At 47.0% G+C, this 26838-nt stretch overlaps 3 protein-coding genes across 6 annotated transcripts in view; 2 read left to right on the top strand and 1 right to left on the bottom strand.

Moving 5' to 3' along the window:
• The window catches only part of NLK (nemo like kinase), a 36279-nt gene extending 15562 nt beyond the window's left edge, over nt 1–20717 (top strand). For all 3 annotated transcript variants that reach the window (XM_058423035.1, XM_040082641.1, XM_058423036.1), the window contains exons 3-12: nt 6385–6514; nt 7579–7634; nt 11885–11991; nt 12519–12604; nt 13481–13690; nt 14039–14140; nt 16231–16317; nt 17379–17577; nt 18138–18231; nt 18995–20717. In XM_058423035.1, the coding sequence (XP_058279018.1) occupies nt 6385–6514; nt 7579–7634; nt 11885–11991; nt 12519–12604; nt 13481–13690; nt 14039–14140; nt 16231–16317; nt 17379–17577; nt 18138–18231; nt 18995–19049 (1126 nt within the window). In that variant the 3' untranslated portion in view covers nt 19050–20717. The remainder of the gene's footprint in view (nt 1–6384; nt 6515–7578; nt 7635–11884; nt 11992–12518; nt 12605–13480; nt 13691–14038; nt 14141–16230; nt 16318–17378; nt 17578–18137; nt 18232–18994) is intronic.
• Nucleotides 20718–21315: 598 nt separating this feature from the next.
• Nucleotides 21316–24183, top strand: TMEM97 (transmembrane protein 97). 2 transcript variants are annotated; one of them, XM_040082290.2, is made up of 3 exons: nt 21316–21453; nt 22544–22688; nt 23223–24183. In XM_040082290.2, exons 1-3 carry the CDS (start codon nt 21334–21336, stop codon nt 23471–23473), a joined length of 516 nt encoding a protein of 171 aa, XP_039938224.1. In that variant the 5' UTR covers nt 21316–21333; the 3' UTR covers nt 23474–24183. The 2 variants fall into 2 exon arrangements, with proteins under 2 accessions (XP_039938224.1, XP_039938223.1); XM_040082289.2 differs by lacking the exon at nt 21316–21453 and having other exon boundaries at nt 21514–22688.
• Nucleotides 24184–24827: 644 nt separating this feature from the next.
• On the bottom strand, nt 24828–26836 carry IFT20 (intraflagellar transport 20). Its single transcript, XM_040082291.1, has 4 exons — nt 26620–26836; nt 26322–26407; nt 25679–25782; nt 24828–25255 (listed from the first exon to the last, which is right to left on the bottom strand). Exons 1-4 carry the CDS (start codon nt 26744–26746, stop codon nt 25174–25176), a joined length of 399 nt encoding a protein of 132 aa, XP_039938225.1. The 5' UTR covers nt 26747–26836; the 3' UTR covers nt 24828–25173.
• Nucleotides 26837–26838: the final 2 nt, after the last annotated feature.

Below are 26838 nucleotides of genomic sequence, written 5' to 3'. Positions count from 1 at the left end.
CAGTTAATTAAATTGTCTTTTTGCGTAATCGTCTTAAGTAACTTATTTTCTGTTCGGTGCCTTTCCAGCGAACACAAATTGTTGTTCACATGTAGATTCCTGCATGCAGAACCTACTTTACTTGTCAAAATATGAAGAAAATACTTAGCAGGCACAGTATATTTTTATAGGTCCCGGATGTCTAAAAGTACAAGAAGTCTTTACGTTTGTCTGTGGACACCTTCACCCAGCTTTTGTCAGTCCGTATCAGCCTGGCCGTGGCTGTCGGGTGATCAGCTGTGTGAATGAGCACCCAAACTCCTGCAGCTGATCCCCAAGGGTGGCTGAAACAGGGAACAGTCTGACTTGGCTTCTCTGCCTCAGAGTTAAATCCAAGTGAAATCAAAGTTTTGCTCAGTAGTATCTCCTTAGCTATTTTTTTTTTCAGTTTGCTTTCATATCATATCTCTCAAAAATTGTTTTTTGTTGTTTTTCTTTTTTTTTTTTTTTTTTTACCCACTGTAAATATTTCATTTTAGGATCTTTGAAGTATTGCCAGCTGGAGGCTGCTACAGAGCAATAGTGACCTGAAAATCATTAACAGCACATCCAGTGCTTAAATAGCTCGAAAAATAACAGCTGTTCTTTTTGATAATGTCTTTTAACAATGAAACCTTATTTTTCCGTGCTGGTGTGCTAAAAATTCTGCTGTTGCTAACAACTCTGCCTCAGTGTTTCAGACTATTCTGTGGTGCAGCTACTGGCATGTTTTGTAGGCAATGGTTTTGGAATTTGTTTGAAGTCCCCAAGCTGCCGATGTGAATAGGTGGCCGCACGTGTCCGTGTTTGTGTTCCTGGGGTCAGCGGGTGTTTACGGTAGCTCACAGGTGAGATGACAAGAAATGATGTGATTTATCTCTGAGCTGTGGGTGGCTGCAGGATCCTCCCCTGGTCAGTGCCGTTCCTCACTCCGTCGGAATCATCTCTGCATTCTGTGTGCTTCTCCTTCAGCCTCGTGCTGCTGTGGCTGCCAGGGCTCCTGATTTCCAGTTTTGTTGCTCCTTGGTGGGCACAGGCCTCGTGCTGTAAGTTCAGAGCAGCCTTCCCAAGAGCTCTGGTCATGGGAGTAAAGTGAAGAGGACTGAGCACTGCTCTGCTGTAACATTTTCCTCCTTTTCCTAATGAATCTGTGGGTGGCTTTTCCTTTAAAAATTATAGCTGAAATGACTATGAGTATCTCCTTTAAACGAGATTGTATCAGCTTTTGCATCTCTCAGACAATGTGTGTACAGCCAGAGGGTAAAACCCATTATAATGCCATGCTAATTGCGTGAGTATGTGCACTAAAACTCTTCTTGTGAGAAATCCAACCAAAACAAAACCTCGCTCCTGGTGATCCCTCTCCCACCACTGCTGGAGGGAAGCTCGGGTCACCCTGCTGGCAGGACAGTGTGCAGAGTGGTCTGTGACACACAGCTGCACACACAGAGACAAGAGACTCGTATGAAATCAGAAAAATGGGGTCCTCAGATCAGGGATCCGGTTAGCTACGAGGAGAGGCTCTGCTGGTTCTCTGCGTTCGCTGCTGGGATGAGGCACCTCTAGAGAAACAGGTCGTGTGTTACCCAAGAGGCCTCAGGGAGAGATTAATCGCACCTCTCCCTCTGCATTCACTTGGCAGAGGCACATCCTCTCTGACATACGCCTGGGCTGCCATTGTTCCTGAACAAGCGTCTGTGTGTCCTGCCGTTGCGTCGGGGCTGTTCCTGCTGGCCGTGTCACCGTGCCAGCGCAGCTGCAGCAGCCCCTGCCCGCCTCAGGAACGCAGCTTCGGGCTGGAAAACTGACCTTCAGGCTGCTAAAGTTAGACAAAACCATCCACCATTTGAATAATTTAACTTCCATCAGCGATTGTCACCGAGCTTTAAGACGCGTTTTGCGCGCGTTGGCGAGCGCGGGTGGGTCAGGGACAGCGTGGGACGTGGACTGCAGTCTGTGGTGGGAGAAATTCTGCTGGCAGCAGGCAAGGTCACTGGAGAACCTGGAACATCACCTTTGTCCTGTCTCCCTGGGGTTTGAATCTTTGTAATGGTAAATTGCTAAAGCAGCTGCTTGGCTTAAATCTCAGCCTTTTTTTCCTTCAGTAAGACATCTGTTGCTAAATCCGCATATATATATTGGTTTATTTTCTTAAGGATTTCACACTTATTTTCCTCACGTCTCTTCTCTGCTACCCAACGGTCCATTAAATGTTGTGGATCGGTTTTTGTCACATTTTTTTGCTCAGTCCCTTGCAGTGACTTTACAGAGAACAGAGACTGGTCTCATGGCCTGTGCCTGTGTGCAAATTTTATGTACCCAACCAAGCGTTTCCCAGATAAGAGATTTGATAAGTGCACAGCCTCTCCCTGCCCTTCCACTTCAGTCTTGGGAATCTTGTGGGTTTGTGAGCTTTTCTAAGGGATTTTTGATATCATCCCATGCTGAAGTATATTTTGAAATATGCCGAGATGTGGTTGATTGCGATACCGTGTACTGAAAAAGTGGCATATTGGTATCACATGCCCTTGAGTATGAGCTGCGCTGTTTGTTTTAAAATGGTACATCAAACATGCCTGGGTGAGCAGCTGAAATGCTTGTGGGGACCAGGTCACTTCCATATCTCAGAGTAAGGCTTGCTGGAAAAGCCTGTGTGATTAAGAGTCAAGCGACTGAGGAAAAAAGTTCACTGACTAATAAGAAAAACTTGCAGAGTAATCCTATTAAGTTCCCTCCCTTCTAGTAAGTCCTGATGTAAAATTATAGATATTCTCTATAAATGTGAAGGAAGGTTTGTTTCCCTGATAGAACAAACTCCACAAGCAGTTTCCCATACCACTCCAAGAACATTCTTTCATTATCTTGCTCCTGTGTAATAATTGCACGGAGCAGTCACAAACTTGTTTTTCTACCAGTTGAAACTACAGAACAATGTGTATGCCTTGACCTGGATTTATGGAGAGAAAAAGTCACTGTTGGCATAGACTCCACCTTGACAATTTGCCATCAACATGGCAGAGACTTGCTAAAGGCTTATAATGCGTGATTGAAACGGCTGAATGCCTGCAAGGATTCTTTCAGATAAGGATTGTCTTTAGAAACATTTTAACTAGAGGTCTGGATTATGTCAATAATCTCTTCTGTAGTCCTATTACTTTTAAATATTGTATTGTTTCTGGTGTGATTAGCCTGCAAAGTAAATAGAAGGTGCAGGTTTTGTAAAGTATAATTTTTCTTTGTGTTTTATGTCAGACTATTTTTAAAGTTTTTTATGTAGTTCTTAAATACAGCAAGACATGCATACATGATGTATACTCAGCAGAACAAAAGGGTTTCTGATGGCAGGAGAGTGGCCCTGCTGCAGTTCAGGGGATGCTGTGCTGGCCCTGGGGCTGCTGTCCTGCTGTCCCTCTCGTGCTGTGATTGTCCTCTGCTCCCCAAAACGTCCTTGCCCTTTGTGCTGCTCCCCCTCTGTCACTCAGGGATGGGGCTTGGGGTGACTCCACTCGGGGTGTCCAGTGCTGGATCCCCCAGCTCGGGGTCACTGTTCCCGTGTCATTCCTAAAGGCGTGGTTAGAGCTGAACTGTCTGCCTTCATACAAGATTTATGAACTGATTTTTTTTGCTCCATACCTATATATAAATTTTGCTAAGTTATTTTTGGGTTGAATCTCGGCCTGTGATCCCTTTGTCCCCAGCTGCAGTTGGTGCTCAGTAAGTGGACCCTTTGAGGTTTCAGGAGTGCCTGTGCTGGGTGATGGATGGCTCCTGCCTGCTGGGCCCTTTGCTGCGGGATTCGCCCGTGCTGGAATGTCCTCGCAAAGCAGGGCAGGGAATTCAAATGTGTTCTTCTAAGAGCAGCAGTAAGTAAAGCTGCCTTTCTAGCTGTTCTCTCAATTAGCTCCTAGGAGATTTTCCTGCTTTTCTAGTTTCTCCTGGGGATATGCGACCTGATAGCATATTGCTATAAATAATTGTTTTACTAGTATCAAAGTAGATACTGTACACAAACACAAAGCAACATTTTCAGCATCTTTTTTTGGATGCTGTAAATACCAGGTTTTCAGACAGGCTGTTTCCTTTCTTCCTTTCTTGTTTCTGTTCTTTGGAAGGCAGGCCTGACAGTTCTGATCTTCAGAACTTGGATTGTTAGTTCTGTGCTGCCCCTTGAAGTTCATATTTTTAGGGGTATTGGTTGAAAGGATTTTCATGTGTTCAGCAACTACTTTCCTATACATACAATCTCTCCTAAGATAATGTTTATTGTAGAATGTTTTCCTTTTAAAAATTTCGGTAAATGAATTAGGAAGGGAGTTAGACAAAGTTGAAGCTCAATATCAATAGGAAAAAAATTTATACAGATTGTATTACTGTTCCTGTGTAATTAACATTGACATGAGAACTTTAATTAAGGCAACTGGAAACTGCTTCATGGCTCTGTGCAGAGCAGGTGTGAACTTACTCAACTGTAGATGGTCAATATCCATGTCCCAAAATTTAGTTTCCATCTGCACTCATTTGGGTGAAAGCTGACTGTTGATTTCTGTGTCTTATGCAGCTACCGTTTTGTAGAACAGCTGCAGAAAATGGGTGGATCCAAAGGCATCAAAAATATGATTTTGATACCTTTTTGCAGTGACCTCCACTTCAAACATTCTGGTTCCATATTTTAAGATTTCCCTTAGTTTGGGCACTGGGAGAGGAGTACTTCTGGTCTTGTAAAATAATTTATCAAGTCTCAGACTTTGTCTTGAAATGTTTTGGGTTACTATTCTAAAACTGAATTCTATTATTCTAGCTTAATATTTTATTAGAAGTTGGGAATGACCATTTTAATCTAGAATTCAATTACAAGGACACCTTTGAGGTCGTCTGGTAGTTCTGTGTGGAGGTATGGCACTATCTGAGGCATATACATGAGTGGAGGTTATAGCTTTATTAGCTGCTTGCGTGTCTGCTGTTGAGGAGCCATATGAGAGGGAAAAGCCAGCAATTTTTTAAGGACAATTGTAGTTATCAGGGTGCGTGGCTGGATGTGGATTCTTCTGTGGGCTCAACACTGCACTGAGATTGAAGTTATTTTGGTCATCCCAGGAAAAAATACGCATATGCTCTGTTCTGTAGTGAGGTTTGAGAAACTCACCTTAAAAACTGGGATTGGGAATTGAGGCACCATAATCTCCTTGCTCTAGTTTTATGGTTCTCATTATAAAATTCTATTTTCAGAATCCAATTATTTTAAATTAAAATACTTGCCATGTGCAAAGCACCTTATAATTCCTGAGCTACTATACTCACATTCCATAAGTTGTGTGGGAGAAAGACCAGTATCACGCCTGTTTCACATTTGTGGAAACTTAGGTACCACGTGCTGTTGCTTCTCCAGATGTGAAGTGATTTGGTGATAGACCAATAAATAGTCTTACACTTGACAGTGTTCTGTCAGGATGGGATTATTACATCTTATGCCCTCTTCGGAGAGGAAGAAGTGTGCAACAGACCTGCTAAAGTCCCATCTGAGTAACTGAGAGAGTGTTTTATTGGGAGATGAAGGGGATGTTTGTCCTGCCATGCACTCCAGGTGCTGATGTCACGCTGAGCTCCGTGTGTGGCACTGCTGGGCTGGGTGTGTGCTCCATGCACAGAATGGTCACCTCTGTGTGACACGGGCACTGCTGGGCTGGGTGTGTGCTCCATGCACAGAATGGTCACCTCTGTGTGACACGGGCACTGCTGGGCTGGGTGTGTGCTCCATGCACGGAATGGTCACCTCTGTGTGACACGGGCACTGCTGGGCTGGGTGTGTGCTCCATGCACGGAATGGTCACCTCTGTGTGACACGGGCACTGCTGGGCTGGGGTGTGTGCTCCATGCACGGAATGGTCACCTCTGTGTGACACGGGCACTGCTGGGCTGGGTGTGTGCTCCATGCACAGAATGGTCACCTCTGTGTGACACGGGCACTGCTGGGCTGGGTGTGTGCTCCATGCACAGAATGGTCACCTCTGTGTGACACGGGCACTGCTGGGCTGGGTGTGTGCTCCATGCACAGAATGGTCACCTCTGTGTGACACGGGCACTGCTGGGCTGGGTGTGTGCTCCATGCACGGAATGGTCACCTCTGTGTGACACGGGCACTGCTGGGCTGGGTGTGTGCTCCATGCACAGAATGGTCACCTCTGTGTGACACGGGCTCTGCAGAACAGTGCTCAACGCCCTCACATTAATGCTTCTTTCCCTAGAAAGGTCTTCACCTTGTTTTGATTCACTGAGTTGAGAACGATAAGAAAGTTGAAAATATTCTTTTCCTCTTTAGAAAAACTGTCTAACAGGGGTATGTGTTGTTCTTTATCTTTTATTCTGTAGGTCAGTAACAGATCCACGAGATGGAAAGAGAGTTGCACTCAAAAAGATGCCCAACGTCTTCCAAAATTTGGTCTCTTGTAAAAGGGTCTTCCGGGAGTTGAAGATGTTGTGTTTTTTTAAGCATGACAATGTAAGTAAATTCAAGGTAATCTTGAAATCTTTGAGAAAACCTAAAATGGAGCTCTCTGTAATAGAAATGTGGTTTGGTTTAAGTTACAGAATATCTAAAGTGCTTTAAGAGTGCTCTGACTTTACAGAGATTTTCTGGAAACTCAGATATTACTGTTACAAACACTATAAAAATGAAACTATCAAGAATCTAAGGAAACTGATAATTTCCCCTCCAAAGTGTTTTCAAACAGACAATCATTACACTTCTGCCCAGTCTAATATCAGGCTTTAGGTGAATGTCAGGCTGCCCAGAGCTGTGTTAGCTGGGTTTCCCTCTGAGCTGTTCTGTACTCCATGGTCCTCTCCCCTTTGCTGTGCTCTGCTAGACCTGCTTTAGGTATAATCAGTCAGCTTCAGTTAAAATATTTAAACACTATTTGGGCTGACCTATGAAGTTTGAAGTGCATTTGAAGTTTGGGTGCTTCACCCAAATGTCATGGGCATTCCTAGGATGGGATCCAAATGACCACTCCAAGGAGCATCTTTTTCTGTGAGAGGATGTGAATTCCCTGCTGCTGCTTTTCTACGTTTTTGCTTTTTTCTACCTTTTTAACCTTTTGCTTTTTCTACCACTGAGCTGCTTACTCAGAATGGGAACAACTTTGGGGTTTGCAATTCCCATGTGGAAGCAGTGAATCACAAAACTCTGAAAGACTAAAGGCAGAACAAAGTGTAATATCTTCTGCTTTTACATTTCTTCGCTGGAATTACTTATTTCAAAGATTTTATGTTCATGTGTATTGTAAAGAAACCACCTTTTATTGGATAGGTAAATCTGTGCTTTCGATCTACTGCTCAATCAGCTGGAAAAAATTTCTTGAGTTAAAAAGAGAGAGAGACATTGAATGTACAGAATATCTGACATGGTGGGTTATTAAATTTACATACCTGGTGAGACAGAACATTGTTCTGTCTGTGGGGTAGAATAAAATGAAGCCATGTGAGAAATGTGCAGTGTCTTTTTGAAAGGGATTTGTTTTTGTTTGACTGGAATAGGCCTTGACCTTGTGTGGTGTTTCCTAGGTACTCTCTGCCCTCGACATCCTCCAGCCTCCACACATTGACTATTTTGAAGAAATGTATCCTAAATATAAAAATAGAACATCTTAATTGAGGTAGGTGTGATTTTCATTAGCTTAGAAACTGCCAGTATTTGGCGTAATCTATGAAATGGAAGCGCAAAAGCCTCGAGCCTGCATGAGGACAGTTTTATTTCAAGAAGTGCGATGTAGCATCCAGAGCTGCAGGTGGTGGTGGAGGTGGGATGGTGCAGGACTGAACTGAACCTCTGATTGCACGTGAGCCAGTATGTGCAGGGAGTGTGGGACTGACCAGCATGCTGCTGCTCACCGGGATTCCCTCTGAGTATTTCTTTGAAAACTGTGTCCAGTAATTAATCTCCTCTCAGTTATTAGTACTTTAAAAGACGTTGTGGTGGTTTCAGAGAACTCTGTTTTCACAGGCTTTGAAACCCTGACTTATCAGAGAGGTTTCAATGGACTGGCAGGGCTGTGGCTTTCCTTGGTCAGCCCAGAGCTGTGTCCCACATCCCTTCTGTGCCACTGATGCACGGGTACAGGCTGCCTACGGGGAACTAGCAGTGAATTTGAGGGATAAACTTGACATGAGTGTCATGGTTTGGTTTTTTTTCCTTTTCAAACTTAGCTTGGGCTGTCTTCTAGTTGTGAAGTGGAGAATTTCTGCTTTCTGAAAGACTGAAAAGTGAATCCCTGAGCTGGGGGGGGCCCTGACTCTGATGGGAGGAGAAGTTCTTTGCCACTCCTGCGGTTAGACTTGTGCAGGTTGGGTTTCCTTCCTGGTGGGCCTTAGCTGCTTTTTTGTGTGACCCACTTTACAATTAATGGCCGGGAAATTGTCATTATTTTTAGGTAACCTGAACTTTTGAAATATGGTTTGATCTATTTATATTATACCTTGGATTGATTGGTGAAGAAAGTAGGCGTGATCAGCGTGGTGATTTTCACCAAAGTACAGCAGTTTTCTGGTGGAGAAACACGTTATTTAGTTGAAAACATTGGTGTGCTGTACTGGGGCTTTTCCATGTGAGTTTAGGTAAAGCTTTAAAATGATGCTTTGATATTTCTTTCACGTGAAGAGCATATAAGTAGTCTTCAAAAACTGGATTTTGGTTATGTGCACTAGTTCAATGCCCTCATTTAGAACAAGTCATATGAGTTATAAATCAGATCTAGGTTAAGGATTACTCCTTCCGTGTAATTGTACAATCAAGAATATTTAAATGGGATAAGCTTATTTTTATGAGCTTAGCTACTGCCAAGTTTTGAATATAAAACCGAAGTGCTAGTTTCCTTCATGGCTAACTGACTTCAAGTCAGTCTGAGTAGTGTTCTATAGGGCTATCTCTTTTTATGTTTTTGTTAGTTTCTTGACTCTATTGGCAATAGAAGACTATTGCTCTGTGTAGTCTTCTTTGTCCTTTCTTTTGAAATAATTACAATAAGTGCACTTAGGACCCTTAAATTCCTTAAAATAACGTATTAGTAAATGTTTTGATTTATATATCCATTTTTAATTGCATGTGTTTCTGCTTACTGTAGTGTAAGGAGGTTGTGTTGAAGAAGATCAGGTAAAGATGTTCCATATTTGGGGGGCTGTAGCTGTCAAAACTTCTTTTGTTGATCACTAGTAGAGTTCCTAAAGATATCATAGGGTTGCTCCATTTTTACAGCAGGACATGTTGAACAGTGATAAAAGTGTAAAGGGCTGGAGTTGGTACTGGGTGATTTCCTTTGTTCTTTCCAGAGAGTCGTAGTGCCCTTTTTGGGGAAAGAAATGTAATAAAAGAATGACTAAAATGATATGAATGATGTGTTGCAAATGAGCTGGTAGAGTTCATTTCAATTATTCAGTGTTTTAGAGGTACCAGCAGGAATTGCAGAGTGTATTTTTTAAAGAGAACTAATTATAAAACCACCTTAAAATTTTAATGATAAATTAAAAGATTTCTTAGGAAACCGGTGATGAATAAAGGAATTTTAATCTAGTGAGGTTTTTGTTTTAGGATGAAAATTCCTGGCAAACACTCAGATTAAGATATAATTTGAATTAATTAAGAGGTTTTTGGTTGGAAATCTTTGTGGCCATTTTGAATCTTATAGGTATTGGTGGTTTTGCCAATATCACCTAGTGCAATAATGAATGATTGATAGTTCTTTTTTCCAATTGCAAAATCTTCCACAGCTGGTTGTAATACTCAATTCAGCAACCGCAGATCCACGGATGTTCTCCTTTAAGAACTATCCAAAGTTTCTGTAGTAACTTTTTGAGAACTTTGCCGCTTCAAGTGAGTATCAGAAGCTGCTGAGAAGTCACTGCTTTCAGGGGTGGGGTCTGGAGAAGGTTGGAATAGCAGTAAAAGCAGCGATGCGCAGTAAATTTCCCAAAGAGGTGGAAGCACTTTTCTGTCGGGCTCTGGGGTAGATCCCTTGGATCTGGAGGGTGGAGGAGGGCGGAGAGGAGCAAGGAAAGATGGGTTGCTGCAGGCAGTGAGGGTCAGCACCAGCCCTGCTGGAGCAGCAGCGTGTGCTCGCCCTGGGAGAGGGTTTTCCTTCTGATCCATCGCTGCGGCGAGCTGCTCCGGGCCAGCGCCCAAACCGGCTGGGCACGGGCTGCCAGGGTTACTCCTGAGGCCACAGAGTGTGGCTTTGAGGCACGCAGAGACCAAACACAGCACAGTCCAAGCAGTGACGAGAGTGCCACATCACCGAGGGCGCTTCGCTAACGTTTATCTGTCGCTTTATAAAATTTACCAACTCAGCAGGTCCCAGCCAGCCGAGCAAGACGAGTTCTTTTGTGCCGCGCATTTGCTTTGATAATTACTCTGAAGCAAATTGGTACATTTGTAGATCTAATTTTATACAGCTACTTAACTAATTACTGCTGTCAGGAGCAATTTCCCTCTGGTAGCGGCGCTGGGTTAGCGGCGTGCTCGGTGCCAGCGGCCCCACGGCCAGAGCCAGCTGCGGGCACCTGTGCGAGGAGGGCGCCGAAATCCCCCGGGTCTGGGGCCTGAGTTTTGCTAAATGTCCCCAGCAGTGGCTGCTGCAGGCAGGGTCCCAGGCAGGAGGAGAGAGAGCCCCGTTTGTCACAGGCAGCCTCCTCGTTCAGAGCCCTCATTAAATTACCCGGAGACAATAATCAGATCCTGCTGCTGGGGTTAATGGCACCTCTGAGCCCTGTCAAGGGCTTTATTTAATGCGCCCCAGACCTGGAGTGGTGCAGGTGCCATTTCAGGCCCTCATTTAATTTAAGCTGCTTTAGTTGGCATGGCAACTAGTTGAGACATCTGGGAGACATTATGCTCGGGATTGAGATTTAGGAGGATTTGTGGCGTAGCAAAACAAAAATCTTATCGTAATAAAGTGCGGAGTAATGCTTTTTGGGTTTTTAAAAATATTTTGCATTAAATTGAATGTAAAGATTTGTTGCAGATACAAGGTAAACCTCAAATTTTAAAAGTCCGGTATAAATATTTAAAAGGGTCTTCGCTAAAGGAAAAGAAAAATTAGAGGACTACAAATTATGGTGCTGCAGGGTTGGGTTTTTTCTTTATGAATTCTTTATGAATGCAATTTTAATTTTTTTCCTCAAAAAGTTAGAGATATTTAATTTATAAAATGAGTTTTAGTGTGGTGTTTTGTTGGCAGAGGAACCCTTTGCCATCAGGGATTTGGCTGGAGAGGGTTTGTAGAGCAACAGATGAAAGCAGAGCATTGACTGGGTAGAGATGAAAGAAAATGAGCATTCAATACCTGGCTGTATCAGTTAATGTGGGGCAAATGTGTTTTACCTCCTTGGGGCACCAATGTGATAATAGCAGAGGCTCCTGTTCCAAATGTGACTGCTAAACGAAGCTTTTAAGCGGGGATGTTTTTAGTTAATGCCTGTAGTGCCCCCAGTATTTCCTGTGCCCGTTTCCGTGTGTTGTTGGTGTCCCGCAGCAGTACATTGGTGGGATGCTCTCCATCCCTGGTGGAGGTGTGCAGCTCACCCCTTCACTGCCTTTGAACCCCCCTGAGCACACAGGGAGCCACCTTCCCTCAGTCTCAGCTGTGATTTCCTTTCAGTGACTTTGTGCAACTGCCTTAATGCAAACTCCGATGGACTAATCTGTTTTCTTTCACAAGCCGTTTTTTATTTTCATTCCTGTAAGAATTTGACCTCTGAAGCAGCTTTCTTCTCTTTGACTCAATAGTTGTGACCTGTAAGAGCTCAAGTAAGTGGGAGTTAGTGAATGTTTCAAGAGATTCTGTGCCTGTTCTGCTTTTCCTTAACCACTGAACTGCAGATATGTTGTCACTGAGTTGATGCAGAGTGACCTCCATAAGATTATCGTCTCTCCTCAGCCACTCAGCTCCGATCATGTCAAAGTTTTTCTTTACCAGATTTTAAGAGGTAATTTTTCTTCTTCTAAATTAAATGAAAATTATGTAATAGAATTTATTTTTCCTAATGTTTGTTCTCAAGACATTCTCATCTTGAATAAGCTTCCTGTATGAACTTCTTTTAATTTCCTATTTGAATAAATACCAGGCATGAATTACTGTAGCTACAAGAGCATGGCTAGACTGAACCAGATGGGTAATATGTGTAATTATATCCACTTAGGGTAAAAATTGTTACTGAAAGACAGAGCAGTAAGAGGTATCTGAAATTCCAGTGTGGGGATTAGCAGAGTATCCATGCCATAATCAGAGAGGTGATGTTTTGCTTTTGATTTGTTGTTTGTTGGGTTGTTCTTTTTTTTTTTTTTTTAGGGGGGTGGTGTTTATAAAAAGACTGCTAAATTCCTTTTTCTGCCTCTTTTATGTACTTCAAAATGTTACCCTGTCATTGAGTGACTGATTGTGCACTAGTGGCTGGGAGTTACTCATATGAAAAAAGGGAAAAAATATTTATTTTAATTTCCTTTAATATTTTAGGTCTGAAATATCTACATTCTGCTGGCATTTTACATCGAGACATTAAACCAGGGAACCTACTCGTGAACAGCAACTGTGTCCTTAAGGTGCTGCTTACATTTATTGAAGATGTTCATGTGTGTATGTTGTTAATTTTTAAACAAAAAACGTTCGATGTGACCACTTTCCCTGAAAGTGCATGTGAATGGAAGACAATCCTACAGATTTTTTAAAAAGTGTAAATGAAGTAAACATCTGCCTGTCCCCTTTTCTCCCTGCCTCTCCCCACATCTCTGAAAGCAGGAGAGACACAATTGCTGAGTTTGACTTGGCTGGGCTCTCTTGTGCCTGCGAGGGGCAGGGGCTTCCAGGGTGCCTCAGTGTCCCTGTGCTCCTCAGGGGAAGATAATCCCAAATGCCCAAGGCACTTCCATTAACCTTGGGTCTGTGGAATTTTGGAGGGCCGAGGTGTGTTGTACAGCTGTGCCAAACACAAAAATTCAGTGTTGTTGGCAGGGATTTGCTAAGATTTCTAATTGGCGAAGTTTGCTCTCTTTTCTCAAGCCTTCTGGTTCAAGATATTTTAAACAATTCTTCAAGCCCAAATGAGTAGAGCTGAATCTTTAATATTTTGAGACATGTCACGAGCAAATGAAGCTTGTTTGAGTTGAAATACTCTGTACCCACATGTTGGGTGTTTTGTAATGCAAAGCTTTTTAATCTTTCAGATTATAAATATTGTAATGCCAACTTAAAATGTACCGTGGTTTCAAATCAAATTGTAGAAGTTTAAATGGCTGTGGAACAAAGCAGCATCATTTCCTGCTATCCCCTCTCCCCTGGCTTATGCAGTTTGAGCAGATTATCTGATGTGTTTAGATGTTGGTTGGGGATTCCCTGCCTCCTTCCCAGAAGGTTGCCTATTTGAAATTGCAGAAGGTGTTTTGGTTATTTTAATTTTTTTATTTGCCTTCTCAATTTAGATTTGTGATTTTGGATTGGCCAGGGTGGAAGAGTTAGACGAATCCCGGCACATGACTCAGGAAGTTGTCACTCAGTATTACCGCGCTCCGGAGATCCTGATGGGCAGCCGGCACTACAGCAATGCCATCGACATCTGGTCTGTTGGCTGCATCTTTGCAGAGTTGCTTGGCAGAAGGATATTGTTCCAGGCACAGAGTCCCATCCAGCAGGTATCCATCCTGGCCTCTCCCTGCTGCTGCGCTGCTCCTGGAGGCACTGGGGCACCTCCGGGCGCACAGGGAGGGGCTGCGGCGTGTCCAGGGCTGGGAATGGAGCTGGGAAGCGGCTGGAGCCCCAGGAGCAGCTGAGGGAGCTGGGAAAGGGGCTCAGCCTGGAGAAAAGGAGGCTCAGGGGGCACCTTGTGTCTCTGCACAACTCCTGACAGGAGGGGACAGCCGGGGGGTCGGGCTGCGCTCCCAGGGAACAGGGCCAGGGCGTTAATTTGTGTTAGCTGAGGGATGTGCTGCCCTTGTGGCGTGCGTGCCGTGTCTGAGCTGTGTCCCGTGTGCTCTGTGCAGCTGGATCTGATCACAGACCTGCTGGGCACGCCGTCGCTGGAGGCGATGAGGACGGCTTGTGAAGGCGCCAAGGCACACATACTCAGGGGTCCTCATAAACAGGTACTGCCCGGGCTGGCCCTGGCCACCCAGCCCCGCCTGGCACCGCTTCCTCTGGCCACGACTCGGGCTGCCACTTCCTGATGCAATTCCCGTGGCCCGCACAGGAGCTGGAGCGCTCGGCGTGGGTGTTTGGTCTCAGAGCTGCCAGTGCCTGAGCTGCCCGTGGGTGCTCGTGGGGCTCAGGGATGGGGTTAATGTGCGGGGAGTCCAACTGCTCTGGAGACAAGGGGGCTTTTCACCAGTCAGGGGCACTTCTGGCTTCTGCCCTGGGGGTACTCTTGGACTTGATGGCCCAGGTGAAAGTGTTTTGATAGCTACTCTGAATGAAGATGTTCAATTTAAGTGTCAGTACTGGCAAGAGACATAAATTAAAATTGACAGTATAATTCAGGAAGCCCTGGAGGGCTGCTGCACTGCCAGGATCAGGAGCGTTGGAGATGGAATTCACCCACTGCCCAGAGCCAGGGGCAGAACCTCCAGCACCCCAAGCCCAGAGGGTCCCTGCACGCCTGAGCTCAGACCTGAGCTGCTCAGGAAGGCCCAACAGGAGGCTGAAAGCCGAGATGCAGCATTCAACACAACTGGAGGAAAAGTTTTAGAAAAGACACCAAGCCAAAGGAAAGAGGCAGTATGGAGTCATTGTGCTGACTGGGCAATAAAAAGGGCAAATGCAGTATAGTGTTAACAGATACGAAGAAATTCTTGTGCAGGCATCTCTGTGGCTCTCCAATAGGGACATTTTTATGATTGCTAACAAAATCAACAGAACTATTGGCTTGTACTTGCTCCAGTAGTTAAGTTTGCATCATTATTTTCTGCATGTTGAAGTAATTTCTCATGTCTGCTCACTACAATAGTAGTTACCATAGAAATGAGCATTGCATGTATATTCTGCTTTATTATTGACATGTGGGAGTTCTGCCTCCCTGGCGCTTCGACTCCACTACATAAAGTTGTTGCTCAGTGCACCCTGGAGCCAGGGGATACAGAGCATCCTGGTGATTAATGACATTTTTGTTTTCAGCTTGAAGCACACTTTGTGTTTGAGTGCAAATTCCTGGCTTTTCATATTCTGAAATGGAGCTTTGCTGGTTGTAAATGGTTAAATGTTACTGGTTTCCTAATTAGACTAATAGGGAGAGAAACCCAAGTTAGAAACGGGCGATTGCTTTGTCACACCAACTATTTTTACTCGCCGTAGGTGAGCGCAGTGGGAGAGAGGGGTGAGGCATTTTGCTGCTCCGTGTAAAAATAGATTAATGCTAGAAGTTTCTGATTAAACCCCCCTACCCCACTGTGTGCTGGCAAAATGGGTATTTACATACTCCTTAGACTTTGTCAGTTTGGTATTTAAAAGTTCAAGGGAGTTGTGGCCCTGGCAGCCGCAGGGTGAGTGAGCTGTCCCTGTCCCTGTTCCTGCTGAGCCCCTTCCCAAAGGAAGATGTGTGCAATGCATCCCCTGCCTGTTGTGATCCCTCTGCTGGGGGAGAGCAAGCCAGGAGGAGGAGAGTTACCAAACACTGCAGCTTTACAGTCCATAGGCTGCCCTGAGAAACCAAGGCTGGGAGGTGCTCAGGGCTCTGTGGGGCAGTTCGGGGTTAACTTCGACTGATGTCACTGTGGAGGTGTAATTCTTATTTATACTGGGAAATTTACAGCAACCGTGACATCCAGAGCAGTCCTTCTGTCACTGTCAGTCAGCTGTGGATTGCCTGGGCAAGGAAGAGCAAAGTGATCCATAATTTGGGAGGGGTTGAGGTTAAAAAGTGAACTGCTGGAAATGATGGAGTTAATCAAACCCTGGAGCAGCTACAGCTGGGAGTGGTGTCTGTATAGAAAAATACATAAATAAAAGCAGGTTTTTCTAGGGATTACGTCTGCACTAAGGGAAACAGTGATCAATTAGACCTTTATTACAGTTGCTGGGTTTTGTAAGGGTGATTACTGTCATGCTGGAAAGCGTTAGGTACCACTTGTCCCCTTTAACAAGGAGTTTGTCCTTGCTGAGGAGCGCGTGCGGGAACAGGGTTTTCCTGCTGATGGATCTGACAGGACACTCTGTGCTTCTCTTCCTCCCATTCCCCCTACAGCCATCCCTTCCTGTCCTATATACACTCTCCAGTCAAGCTACACACGAAGCAGTTCATCTCCTTTGCAGGATGTTGGTCTTTGATCCAGTAAGTAGGACTAAAAATCACCTCTTATACTTCTGATTTGAACAGTTTTTGTCGTCTGGTGCTTAGATGTGTGTTGTAAGTCAAGGACTGCTTTAGCTGGTTTCCTTCTACATGGCATTGCAGTACTTTTGGTCCATAAAAAATGTAAAAATATCATATAATTGGCCAATCAATTCCTCTGGAATGGGGGTTTCACATTTCAAAGCGAGTGGTCCTGGGAAGGAAGCTCTGGCAGTGGGAAGGATGAGGCTGTGCATGACTCATGCTCTTTTCCGAGCTGGGTGTAGGTAGCAGAACATCAGATACTTTGATGCAGTTCTAATTAGGGACACGGGGGTGTTCCTGGTCTTGCAACACACAAAAAATTCCTCCTGCATCCCCAGTTGGAGAACAGGATCGTTTTTCCGCTGAGCATCTGTTTTTCTAATAAAAATGTGCTGCTGTGGACTTTGGATTTAGTTTCTTGGGACATTATATAGAATTGTCACGAGTAAATCTGATATTGGAATTGATAATCTTAATTATTTCATTCCCACAGAACCCCCCCCCCCCCAACATTGCAAATGTAAAACAGGGGCTGCAGTGCAAAGGAGGAGGCTGGGCATAGATGAAGCATTTAGAAGCACTGCCTTTGGAGTGTATTTTTTTAAATCTTAAGATTGCTGTGCTGAACAGAACCATGGATATGTTAAAACATAACTTCCACATTAAAAAAAAAAAAAAAGAAAAAAATCCTTTCTGACTCCCTCAACACTTAGAATGCTGTTTTCCGCAGCTTGTTTTGATTTATTGCAGGAGTCATAGTTGTACGGTTACCTGGAGAAACAAACCCGTCGAGCAGTTCCCGGGAGCCGTGCGATCCGCGTTCTCCTGGGGGGCAGTGGGCAGGGAGGCCGGTGCCACGCAGCCGGGCTGGTTTGTGAGCCTCAGCTCCCCTCTAGTGGCAGCTCCTTTCGCACGGTTATGGCTTTGTGGAACCGCGGAGGATTCATCGATGGGTGCTTCCAGTAGCGCTGAAAATGCCCTCACTCTTGCTCTCTTCCCTTTCCATGCCACCCCAGTCCAAAAGGATATCTGCTAAGGATGCCTTAGCTCACCCCTACCTGGACGAGGGGCGGTTGCGGTACCACACCTGTATGTGCAAGTGTTGTTTCTCCACTTCGACTGGCAGAGTTTATACCAGTGATTTTGAACCCGTCACTAATCCCAAATTCGATGACACTTTTGAGAAGAACCTCAGTTCTGTTCGGCAGGTTAAAGGTGAGCAGGAGCTGACCTTGCATGTGCAGTGTCCCTCTGCAGCAGGGGGACATGGGATGGAGCTGGGATGGAGTTGGGATTTGTGCTCTGGATCCACGCAGTAACCCCGGTGCTGGTTTCTTTTAGGCAGTTTTCCATAATAGACACTGGAAATAATTTCTTTTCACCCAAAGAACAGAATTGTAAGTGCTCTGAGATGAGGCAGTGGCACAAGCACGAGCTGACCTGCAGAAGTGTGTGGGTTTCAAACCTCACCAGTGCCCATCCCTGGTGCCCTGTTGCTGATCCTTTTGCTGAAGGATGGCCCTGGGGGCAGGGGAAGCCACCGTGGGGCCTGTTGGGGCTGTGAGGTGTGACCACCACAGCTGTCCTGCAGAAAGGGGCAGCAGCAGCCAGGAGCTGAAGCTGAGCAGTCAGATTTAGGGAAGCTGGAGCTCTTTTCTCCTCACTAGAATGTACTCTCAATAAGGGAAGTTCTGTTTCCCTCCAGCTGACATTGCATTTTACTGAAGCCAGAAGTGTTAATGCCGTGTTGTTTTGTGTTTTTCTCCTGTGTACAGAAATAATTCATCAGTTCATTTTGGAACAGCAGAAAGGAAACAGAGTGCCTCTCTGCATCAACCCTCAGTCTGCTGCTTTTAAGAGCTTTATTAGGTAACTGTATGTAATCACATCTGATATTAATTCCCATTTATTAGTAGTACAGAATTCACACGTCCAGAATGTTTTAGGTTTTCAGTTCCTGAGATTAGGAAGGGCCTATAGATAAAACCCTTGCAAACTGCTTGTATGAATTCTAGAATTTAAGTAAAACGTGCAAAAGTTTCAAGTAATGCTTTTGTGCAGAAGAACAGAAGTCAGACTGGAACTGGAATTGGGAAGGTTGGCGAGCTGAGTTTTGGTTGCAGAGCTGCAGGACAGTGAGGGCACTGGGAGGAGCCACTGGGGGGTGAAGATGCACGGATAAAGGGATCTTGGCTGCTGGTGCTGGTGGCTGTTGGCGGGGTGGGGTTGGGTTTGGGGTCTGGCTGTCCCACAGAGCAGTGAGGGGTTGGGTTTGGGGTCTGGCTGTCCCACGGAGCAGTGAGGGTTTGGGTTTGGGGTCTGGCTGTCCCACAGAGCAGTGAGGGGTTGGGTTTGGGGTCTGGCTGTCCCACAGAGCAGTGAGGGGTTGGGTTTGGGGTCTGGCTGTCCCACAGTGCAGTGAGGCTGTGGGGTTGGGGTTGGGTTTGGGGTCTGGCTGTCCCACGGAGCAGGGAGGCTGTGGGTTTGGGGTTGGGTTTGGGGTCTGGCTGTCCCACGGAGCAGGGAGGCTGTGGGGTTGGGGTTGGGTTTGGGGTCTGGCTGTCCCACGGAGCAGGGAGGCTGTGGCCCTGAGCCCTGCACGTGAGTGCTGATGTTTGTGTCCCCTGTGCAGCTCCACGGTCGCCCAGCCCTCCGAGATGCCGCCGTCGCCGCTGGTGTGGGAGTGACCGGAGCGCCCCGTACTACTGAAGATGTAATGTAGCTTTCCACTGGAGTCTGGGATTTGCAATTCTGGAGGTTAATCATGCTTGTACTGTAATTTTACTAATGAAGTTTTAAATTAACAACCACTACTTGTACAATATGAATAATACTTAGAAATGTACTAGACTTTTAATCTTGTAAAGTGGTTGTGCTTTTAGAAGAAAATATTTTACCCAGAGTTGCACGTGTTTTTTGAATTCTAGTGCAGCTGTGATGGCTCAGCTCAGAACAAACAGAATTGAACCAAATTCGGGGAGGTTTTTTTCTTTTTTTTTCTTTTATTTTTCCTTTTTTTTTTTTTAATTGAAGTGAGACTGTACAAACGGATAGACGTACATTTTGATATTGAGCCATTCCTGAAGATTTTGGGTTTTCTAAAACTAAGGAATACAGAAAACTTGACTGCGACCAATCATGAAGTCCCTTTGGGTGGCCGTGGCCATGGGAAGTGGCCGTGTCACCTGATGCCCAACCCTATAAATAGCTTCTCACTAGAGCTGTGATGGTGATGTGTGCTGTTCTAAAATCAAATGTTGTGAGTAGAGAGAATGAGTTTGTGACTAGGAGAGACTAAACTTCTGTTTCCTTACCCAGTATAAATATATATATATATTTAATCTATTTTTATTAGAAGTTTTTCTGCTCTTTCTTACATAAAACCCCCCAGCATGCATCTTCTATGTGTGTAAATAATTCCATTTATGGGCTAATTTCAGAGATCCCTGACATCATTGCTGTATAGAGAGAAACTAGCTTGCACATTTTAGGTCTGTGAAATTTTGTGAGAACTTTTTCCTGCACTGGACAGTTGAGAGAAAAAAAAAAAAAAAAAAGAAAATGACAAAAAAAAGCACATAGGGAATTCTGTTAATTGTGTTCGTGTCTTTAGGCAAAGCTGTGGAAGTCTTGAAATGTCACAGTAGTAAATAACTTTTATTACTTTTTGGCTAATTCTTTTTCTGTTGGAACACTGAATTCTGTGCATATGTATATATGAACACAAATTGAAGGCCTCTACCTCCTGGAGTATACAACTTGGTTTGTTTACCTCCACATGATTTTTTTTTTTTTTTTAAGTTTAGTGTGGAGACTTGAAACTTGAATGTCCCTTCCAACTTTTGTATTTAAAACAAGACTAGAAAATTGAAGACTGTTTTTCACCTGTACAAAGGAATACTAAAAGGTGGTCTTAAAATTTGAGCCTTGGTCTGGAGAGAAACCATGGTGTTTGTTATGGACAATTAACTGTTAAAGTTATTGTAAGTTATCTGTATTTAGCAGAGTATTTTCAACAAGAGTGATCTGAGCTGGAATTGGAGACTATTAGTAAGTTATGTTTGGAAGTTTTAACTTCAATGAAGTAATTATTTGCTGTGAAAGAGACAAACATTGAATAACTGAACAAAGATGGTGCAATATCTTTGTTTTTTATGAGGCTCCTGAGAATAAAATCAACTGAAGCATTTCAATTCACTTGAATGAGAAACGTGTTTAATTGTCGAGCCCCAGAAGACACTGGTATGAAAGGTAAAATCTCAGAGGTTGGTCAGTTAATGTGGCACACTTGCTGGTCACTTTGTAAAATGTAGATTTGGAGTACAGTGGTGAAAACATTAAATGTGACATTTGAAGATGCGGTGGTGGCCGTCGTTCTTTGCTCCCCCCGGGGCTGCGGGTCCCGTTCTCCTCTCGGGTGCGGCTGGGCGGGAGGCGCCGGTCCCGGCTCGGGGCAGGTCCTGCACCAGGGGCCGCGTCCGGGGGCAGCGGCAGCGATGGGGCCGGGAGCCCACGGGAGCGGGGAACCGGAGCCCTGCAGTGCCCGGAGCTCAGGACCCATGCAGCCGGGGAAGAACGGGCTTGGCCCGAGGGGGACAGGAGCCGGGCTGGCGGGGCACGGCTGCCGGCAGCGCCGGGGACCGGGGAGAGAACGGGGGCACAGGGGAGAGAACGGGGCACAGGGAAAAGAACAGGGAACGCCGCGGGGCCGGGCCGGTGGGCGGGGCAAGGCAGGGTGTGCCCGGTGGGCGGAGCAATGCGGGGTGTGCCCGGTGGGCGGAGCAATGCGGGGTGTGCCCGGTGGGCGGAGCAATGCGGGGTGTGCCCGGTGGGCGGAGCAATGTAGGGTGTGCCCGGTGGGCGGAGCAATGCGGGGTGTGCCCGGTGGGCGGGGCCATGGCGCTGTGGGCGGGGCCGCGGGACGTGGCCGCGGGCGGGCGGGGCCGGCGCGGGGCCGGGCCCAGCGCGGCGATGGCGGCGGCTCCGCGGTGGCGGGAGCGGCTCTTCGCTCTCTATTTCCTCTCGCACATCCCCATCACGGCGCTCATCGACCTCCAGCCGCTGCTGCCCGCCGGGATCGCGCCGAGGGCCGTGAGTGGGGCCGGGGCTCGGGCCGGGGCTCGTTCCGCCGATGCGTGCGGGGCGTCCGCCGCTTTGATGGGTCCGGGGGCGGCCTTGGCCGAATCTCGCGTGTGGAGACATCGGGGGGGACAGAAACTGCGGGGAATGTGTGAGAGAGAGTCTGGAAGAGAAGCGGTGCCGGTGCCCACGGGATGAGTCACAGCCGGGTCATTCATTGGGGAGGAGCGGGAACGGCATTGGGAACGGGAACGGGAGAGGGATGTTTCCTCCGCGCCTTGGGCGGCGGTGGCTGCCGCTGGAAGCTGTCACGGGGCTGCGGCCGCTCCGTGTGCCCCGTCCCGGGGGGGCTGGTGCGGGGTCACAGCTGCCCGGAGGGGCGGTGGGGATGTTCCTCTGCCCAGAGCGGGCTGTGGCTGTCTCACGATGGCCACAAGCACATCCTTGCCCCGGGAATGGCCCGCGGGGCCGGCGCCACGTGCCCCGGACGTGGCTCCTGCGGCCCGGGCATTCTCCGATCCCGACCTTTGCTGGAATTCCTGACAAAAACGTAACAGGGGATTGTTGCCGCTGCTGGAGCAGGTATGCAAGCGGCCCAATTTATTAGTAAAAAATCTCTGGTTTCCTGGGTTTTGAACAAAATCATAGAAGACAATGAACATCATAAAATCAATTAAAATTAACAGTTGGATGTCAGATAATTAGCTCAGCCCGCATCATCAGGGTGCGGTCAGCTGTCACCTCCAGTTTGAGCTTTACAGCTGGTGATTTGTTTTTTGCCATTGGAATTGCCTGTAGGATTACTCCAATATGGGAACCATTTTCAATTAATAGTTAACCAGCAGATCTAATGCATATCTCTCCGTTCAAAGTCCAACGTAAAGCCATGCCGGAGTTTACATTTCTGTCAAGGAAACTACCTGCATCTGATGGAGCCCAGATCCTGGTGCTGAGCTGTTCCCCTGCAGCAGCCCCGGGGAGGAGCCCCCAGCCCCGCTCAGGACCGGCGCCCCGAACCCTGGTGGCCTCATCCCATCGAGAACCACAAGCTTTGCCCTTCTGTGCATGCTCAGTGACTGAGGGTTGCTTTGGGTTTTTTCAGCTGACAGACCTGTTGCAGCAGTATGCAACGGCCTTCAGGGACCCCATGATGCTGCAGCCCCCGGAGTGGTTCAAGGCGTTCATCTACTGCGAAGCCTTTCTCCAGCTGCCCTTCTTCCCCGTCGCTGCCTACGCCTTCCTGAAAGGTGGGGGGAAACCAGGGGGATTGAGGGCATGCCCTGGAGGCATTTTTGCAGGACCTGCTGCTGCTGCTGCAGAGAACGTGTCTGTATCATGATCAGGGGGTTTGAGGGGTGTACTATGAAGGGCTGGGCTGCTAGGGCCCACACCAGTGTTCTACGTGAGAAAGCAGCACAGAATAAAGTTTGTCAGGAACAAGGCCTTGTAACTACAGGCCCTTGTCACGTGCAGCCGTTTGTGCAATCCCCATCAGCATTTGACATCTGGCTAATTTCCAGGGCAGCTAAAGGTCTGGGACAAGCCTGTGTACTCATTTTGTTACTTTAAAACTTTTGCGATCACCCCTTTGTTCTAAATTGCCATCAGGGGAGAGAAATTTCCTCGGTTCCTAGTAGTGCTGAGGGATTTTTCTGCTCCCTATTCAATCTGAGCGATGGCTTACCCTGGCAGAGAGGCAGCAGCCAGTGTTCTGTCACAAGCCTCGGAATTCTGGTTGTTTCAAAATACTTAAATATTGTTTCCTTTTTGCTTCTGTACAGGTGGCTGCAGATGGATCAGGACTCCTGCCATTATCTACTCCACCCACGTGGCCACCACCCTGTTTGCCATCCTGGCCCACATCCTGTTCCACGACTTCTCCAAGTCGGAGCACGCGGGCCCTCAGACGCTGCGCGAGCGCCTCGTGCTGCTCTCCATCTACCTGCCGTACCTGCTGATCCCGCTGCTGCTCCTCTTCACCATGCTCTGCAACCCCCACTACAAACACGTGGAGAAGAGGAAAAGGAAGTAGCCGGCTCTGGAAGTCACTCACACCACACCCGTGCTGCATTTGGTTCCCTGCGCTGGCCGAGTCCTCCCTCGCGCTGGCTGCAGCGGCTCTTCCCAGAGCACTGGCTGCTGCAAGGAAAAATGGAATTGGTTGGAGTGCACAGCCCTGCTTCCACCACACACCGCTCTGGCAGGGCCCTGGGCCAGCCCGGCTCGGGTCTGTGCAGTGCCTCTCCCCCAGGAAAATGGACTTGTAACCCTTTGATGTGTAACTCTGTGAGGGGACATACACAACCCCCTCACTCGCTCACACTCTGCAGCTGATACTGTTCTTCCAAGGTCCCTTTTTCCAAGACGACTGTTTGGAAACCACTCGAGTAGGAATCTGTCTTCCAGCCACACGGTCTGAAGAATCCCCAACCCACTGCATACAGATTTGCTGAACTGTTCTTCTGAGGCATTTTAAATCATATCGTGATTCTTAACTTCCTCGCCCCTTCCTTTAAAATTTCCGCTGCCTTTGCTCTGCTTCATTTTGATTAATTATAAATGTCTGATCAATGATAAATGTGCCAAAATCTGGATTTATGAATGCTTAAAGTTACCCTTGACAACCAGGAGTACTGCCTAGAGGATTCTGAAGTACTTCGGGAATTGTAACCAAGGAGTTGAAAATTTCTTTCTTCCCTAAAATCACTTCTGGTATGGAAATAAATAACTAAATGCATTAAACTGCATTCAGTCTTCTTCAGAGAATGGCTGAAGGAACTTAGGGTGACCATGAGGTGGTGGTGAGTTCCCAGAGTAAATCCATGCATTAGTTACAACTTATTTCTGTGCTCGGGGTTGGTTTGATCTGGAGCCTGGTGGGGTGACAGGCCCTCTGAAGCTGCTCAGGCACTGCTGGTACATTTGAGACTTCACTGTGTAAAGTTGAAACCTTCCCCAGGCTTTGGAAAGGGCACCATTTCCATACTGAAGTGCTAAAGACATACACAAAATCCATCAATCTGCACTTCAGCATTAGTCCACACTTGTGTTTGTAGTTTAGATACAGTTTGTGCACTCCTGGTGTCACTGACACGTGGAATGGTTTCCCTCATCAGTCTGGTGTTCCATCCAAATAATACCCATGAAAGGATTCAGCTCTCATATTGTGACAGTCCTGAATGGATATTCCTCAGGAACAGTTCAAAGTTCTTCTCATGTAGTTTCTGCTTTTTTGTGTCTGTAATTGTCCATTCTGGAAATCATACATTGCAGCCTTTTTTTTTTCCTAATTCTATAGAAAAAGGAACATAGGTGATTCAGATCCACTACTGCTGTTTGTGTGTTAAACCCTTACACTGAAAAATAACAGCAGGAGCAATTAATTCTGGTACAGCCAGACAGTCTGAGAACAATAATTTATTTTCTGATTTCTATGAAAGAGCTGTAGAGTTCAAAAAGAGACACAACAAAGCACCAGTAGCATTAATTCAACTGTAATTTGAATTAGAATTGTACTGTACAAAACTGGTATAAAATCAAAGGCCAGAACAGTCTGTGCAGCTGTGAGCTGTCAGCTCTCCTTACTGCCACGGTGCACTCAAACCGAGGTACAGCCCCTCCGTTGTACAAACCATCTGCACTCCTGCACAGTGGAAATTGCATATTTCTGAAATTCTCAAGATTCTGGAATGGTCAAGTTTCCACGTGAGTTGGTTTTTATCTTAAAATCCTCTATTTCTGGAAAATGAACTGGTCGATGAATTCGTTCTGGTCCGCTTCAATTTTGCAGAGAGTCTCGTACTCGATCCGGTACCTGCAAGACAAAGCAGAGGCTCCAGGACCCCCATCTGTGTGAGGTGGGTCGGGGCAGCCCCCTGGGAGGTGGGAGGGGAGCTGGGCTACCTGTGTGAGGAGCTGGGCTACCTGTGTGAGTCACCTGTAAGCAGCAGCTGCCTGAGTCACACTGAGCAGCTCTACAGGGCCTTTATCAGCCAGACACGAGGCTGTTACAGGTGTCTCTGAGTGCTGCACTGCCCTAGCTCGTGCTGCCTCTGTTCAGCCTTCTTTGGTTCACTGCAGGCCTGTGGCACTGTTCCTATGTGCTCTGGCCAGGACACACCTTGGATACAGGTGTCTGAAGCAGCAGAGGGTCCCACAGCACAGGCAGGCAGCCCTGTGGCCGCCCTGAGCCTTCCCAGCCTTCACAACACCCCAAAGCACTCAACACAAAACTCACCTTTCCAGCTGCATCTTCTTCTCAGCTATCAAAGCCTGGAGCTGCTGCTCCTGAGCCTCTCTCTGCTTGGCGATCGACTTCAGGAGGTTCCGTGCCCCGATGGCCTGGCAGGACAGGGCAGGGATGTGTGCAGGGATCTTGGTTAACTCCTTCAGCCCCTCTCCCTCCCGGCAGGCTGACTGCGAGGCATTGCAGTGGGACTGGCCCACGGTCCCTGCGGGGCTGGGCAGGGCGAGACCCCCAGGGCTTCCCCCAGACTCCAGGAACAGTCAGTGACTCCTCTGGACACACAAACTGTGCACTGCTCCTACAGCCAGAGAGCTCAGGCTACCAGAGGCCTCTCCTGCCTCTGGTGAACAAGTTCTCCCAAGATGGAGTGATTAAAAACACACGTTCTGTTTCTGTGCAGAAATACGGACAAGCAGGTCTGGTACATGGAGTGGCGTGACACTGTCATAGGCTTCATTAATTCAGTAGTATCGATTAATATCATTAATATGAATTGAAAAGGCCCAGTTAATCCCAGGGGAATGCCAGCAGGATGCTGACATAGAATCGTCGTTTCTGCTCTAAAGGGAGGAGGGACAGAGAGGCCCCACACAGGACAGCACACACGAGAAGCCAGGAATTAACTGCACAGTACCTTCATCTTCTCACTTTCTGCAGCTTTAGCCAGTTGGTCAACGAGCTCAATCAAGCTGCCCACTATTTTCTGAAATTCTGCTGTTTCTGTAAAGAAAAAAAATCGTCAAGTGATACCCAGAACTGCCCTGAAGAGATCTAATGCTACTGCTTTGCCGTACAGTTTTTAGATGCAGCGGTACGTTCAGAGTTTACTGTGAACAGCCAGGTTGTAGGATTTGGGCGGAATCAGAGGAAAGGGGCGGGAGGAGGCCTGAGGTGCCCGCAGCCGCTCGGGGCCCGGCCGGGCCGGCACTCACTGTCCACGAAGGCCCGGCACTCCTCGCGGAGCTGCGCCGTCTGCGCCGCCACCTCGGGCTCCAGCACCCGCAGCTTGTTCAGCTCATCGAAGTGCAGCCCCGCCGCGCCCAGCGCCGCCTGCGCCATGGCCGGGGCAGCCGGCGGAGCGGAGCGGAGCGGAGCGGAGCGGAGCGGGCCCTCAGCTGACAGCGCCGGGCCCCGGCTCCTCCGGCCCCGCC

This window comes from Hirundo rustica, chromosome 19 (assembly GCF_015227805.2).
Source record: "Hirundo rustica isolate bHirRus1 chromosome 19, bHirRus1.pri.v3, whole genome shotgun sequence".
In the NCBI taxonomy this organism is placed as follows: Eukaryota; Metazoa; Chordata; class Aves; order Passeriformes; family Hirundinidae; genus Hirundo; species Hirundo rustica.
This window is presented reverse-complemented; position numbering and strand designations above follow the sequence as displayed.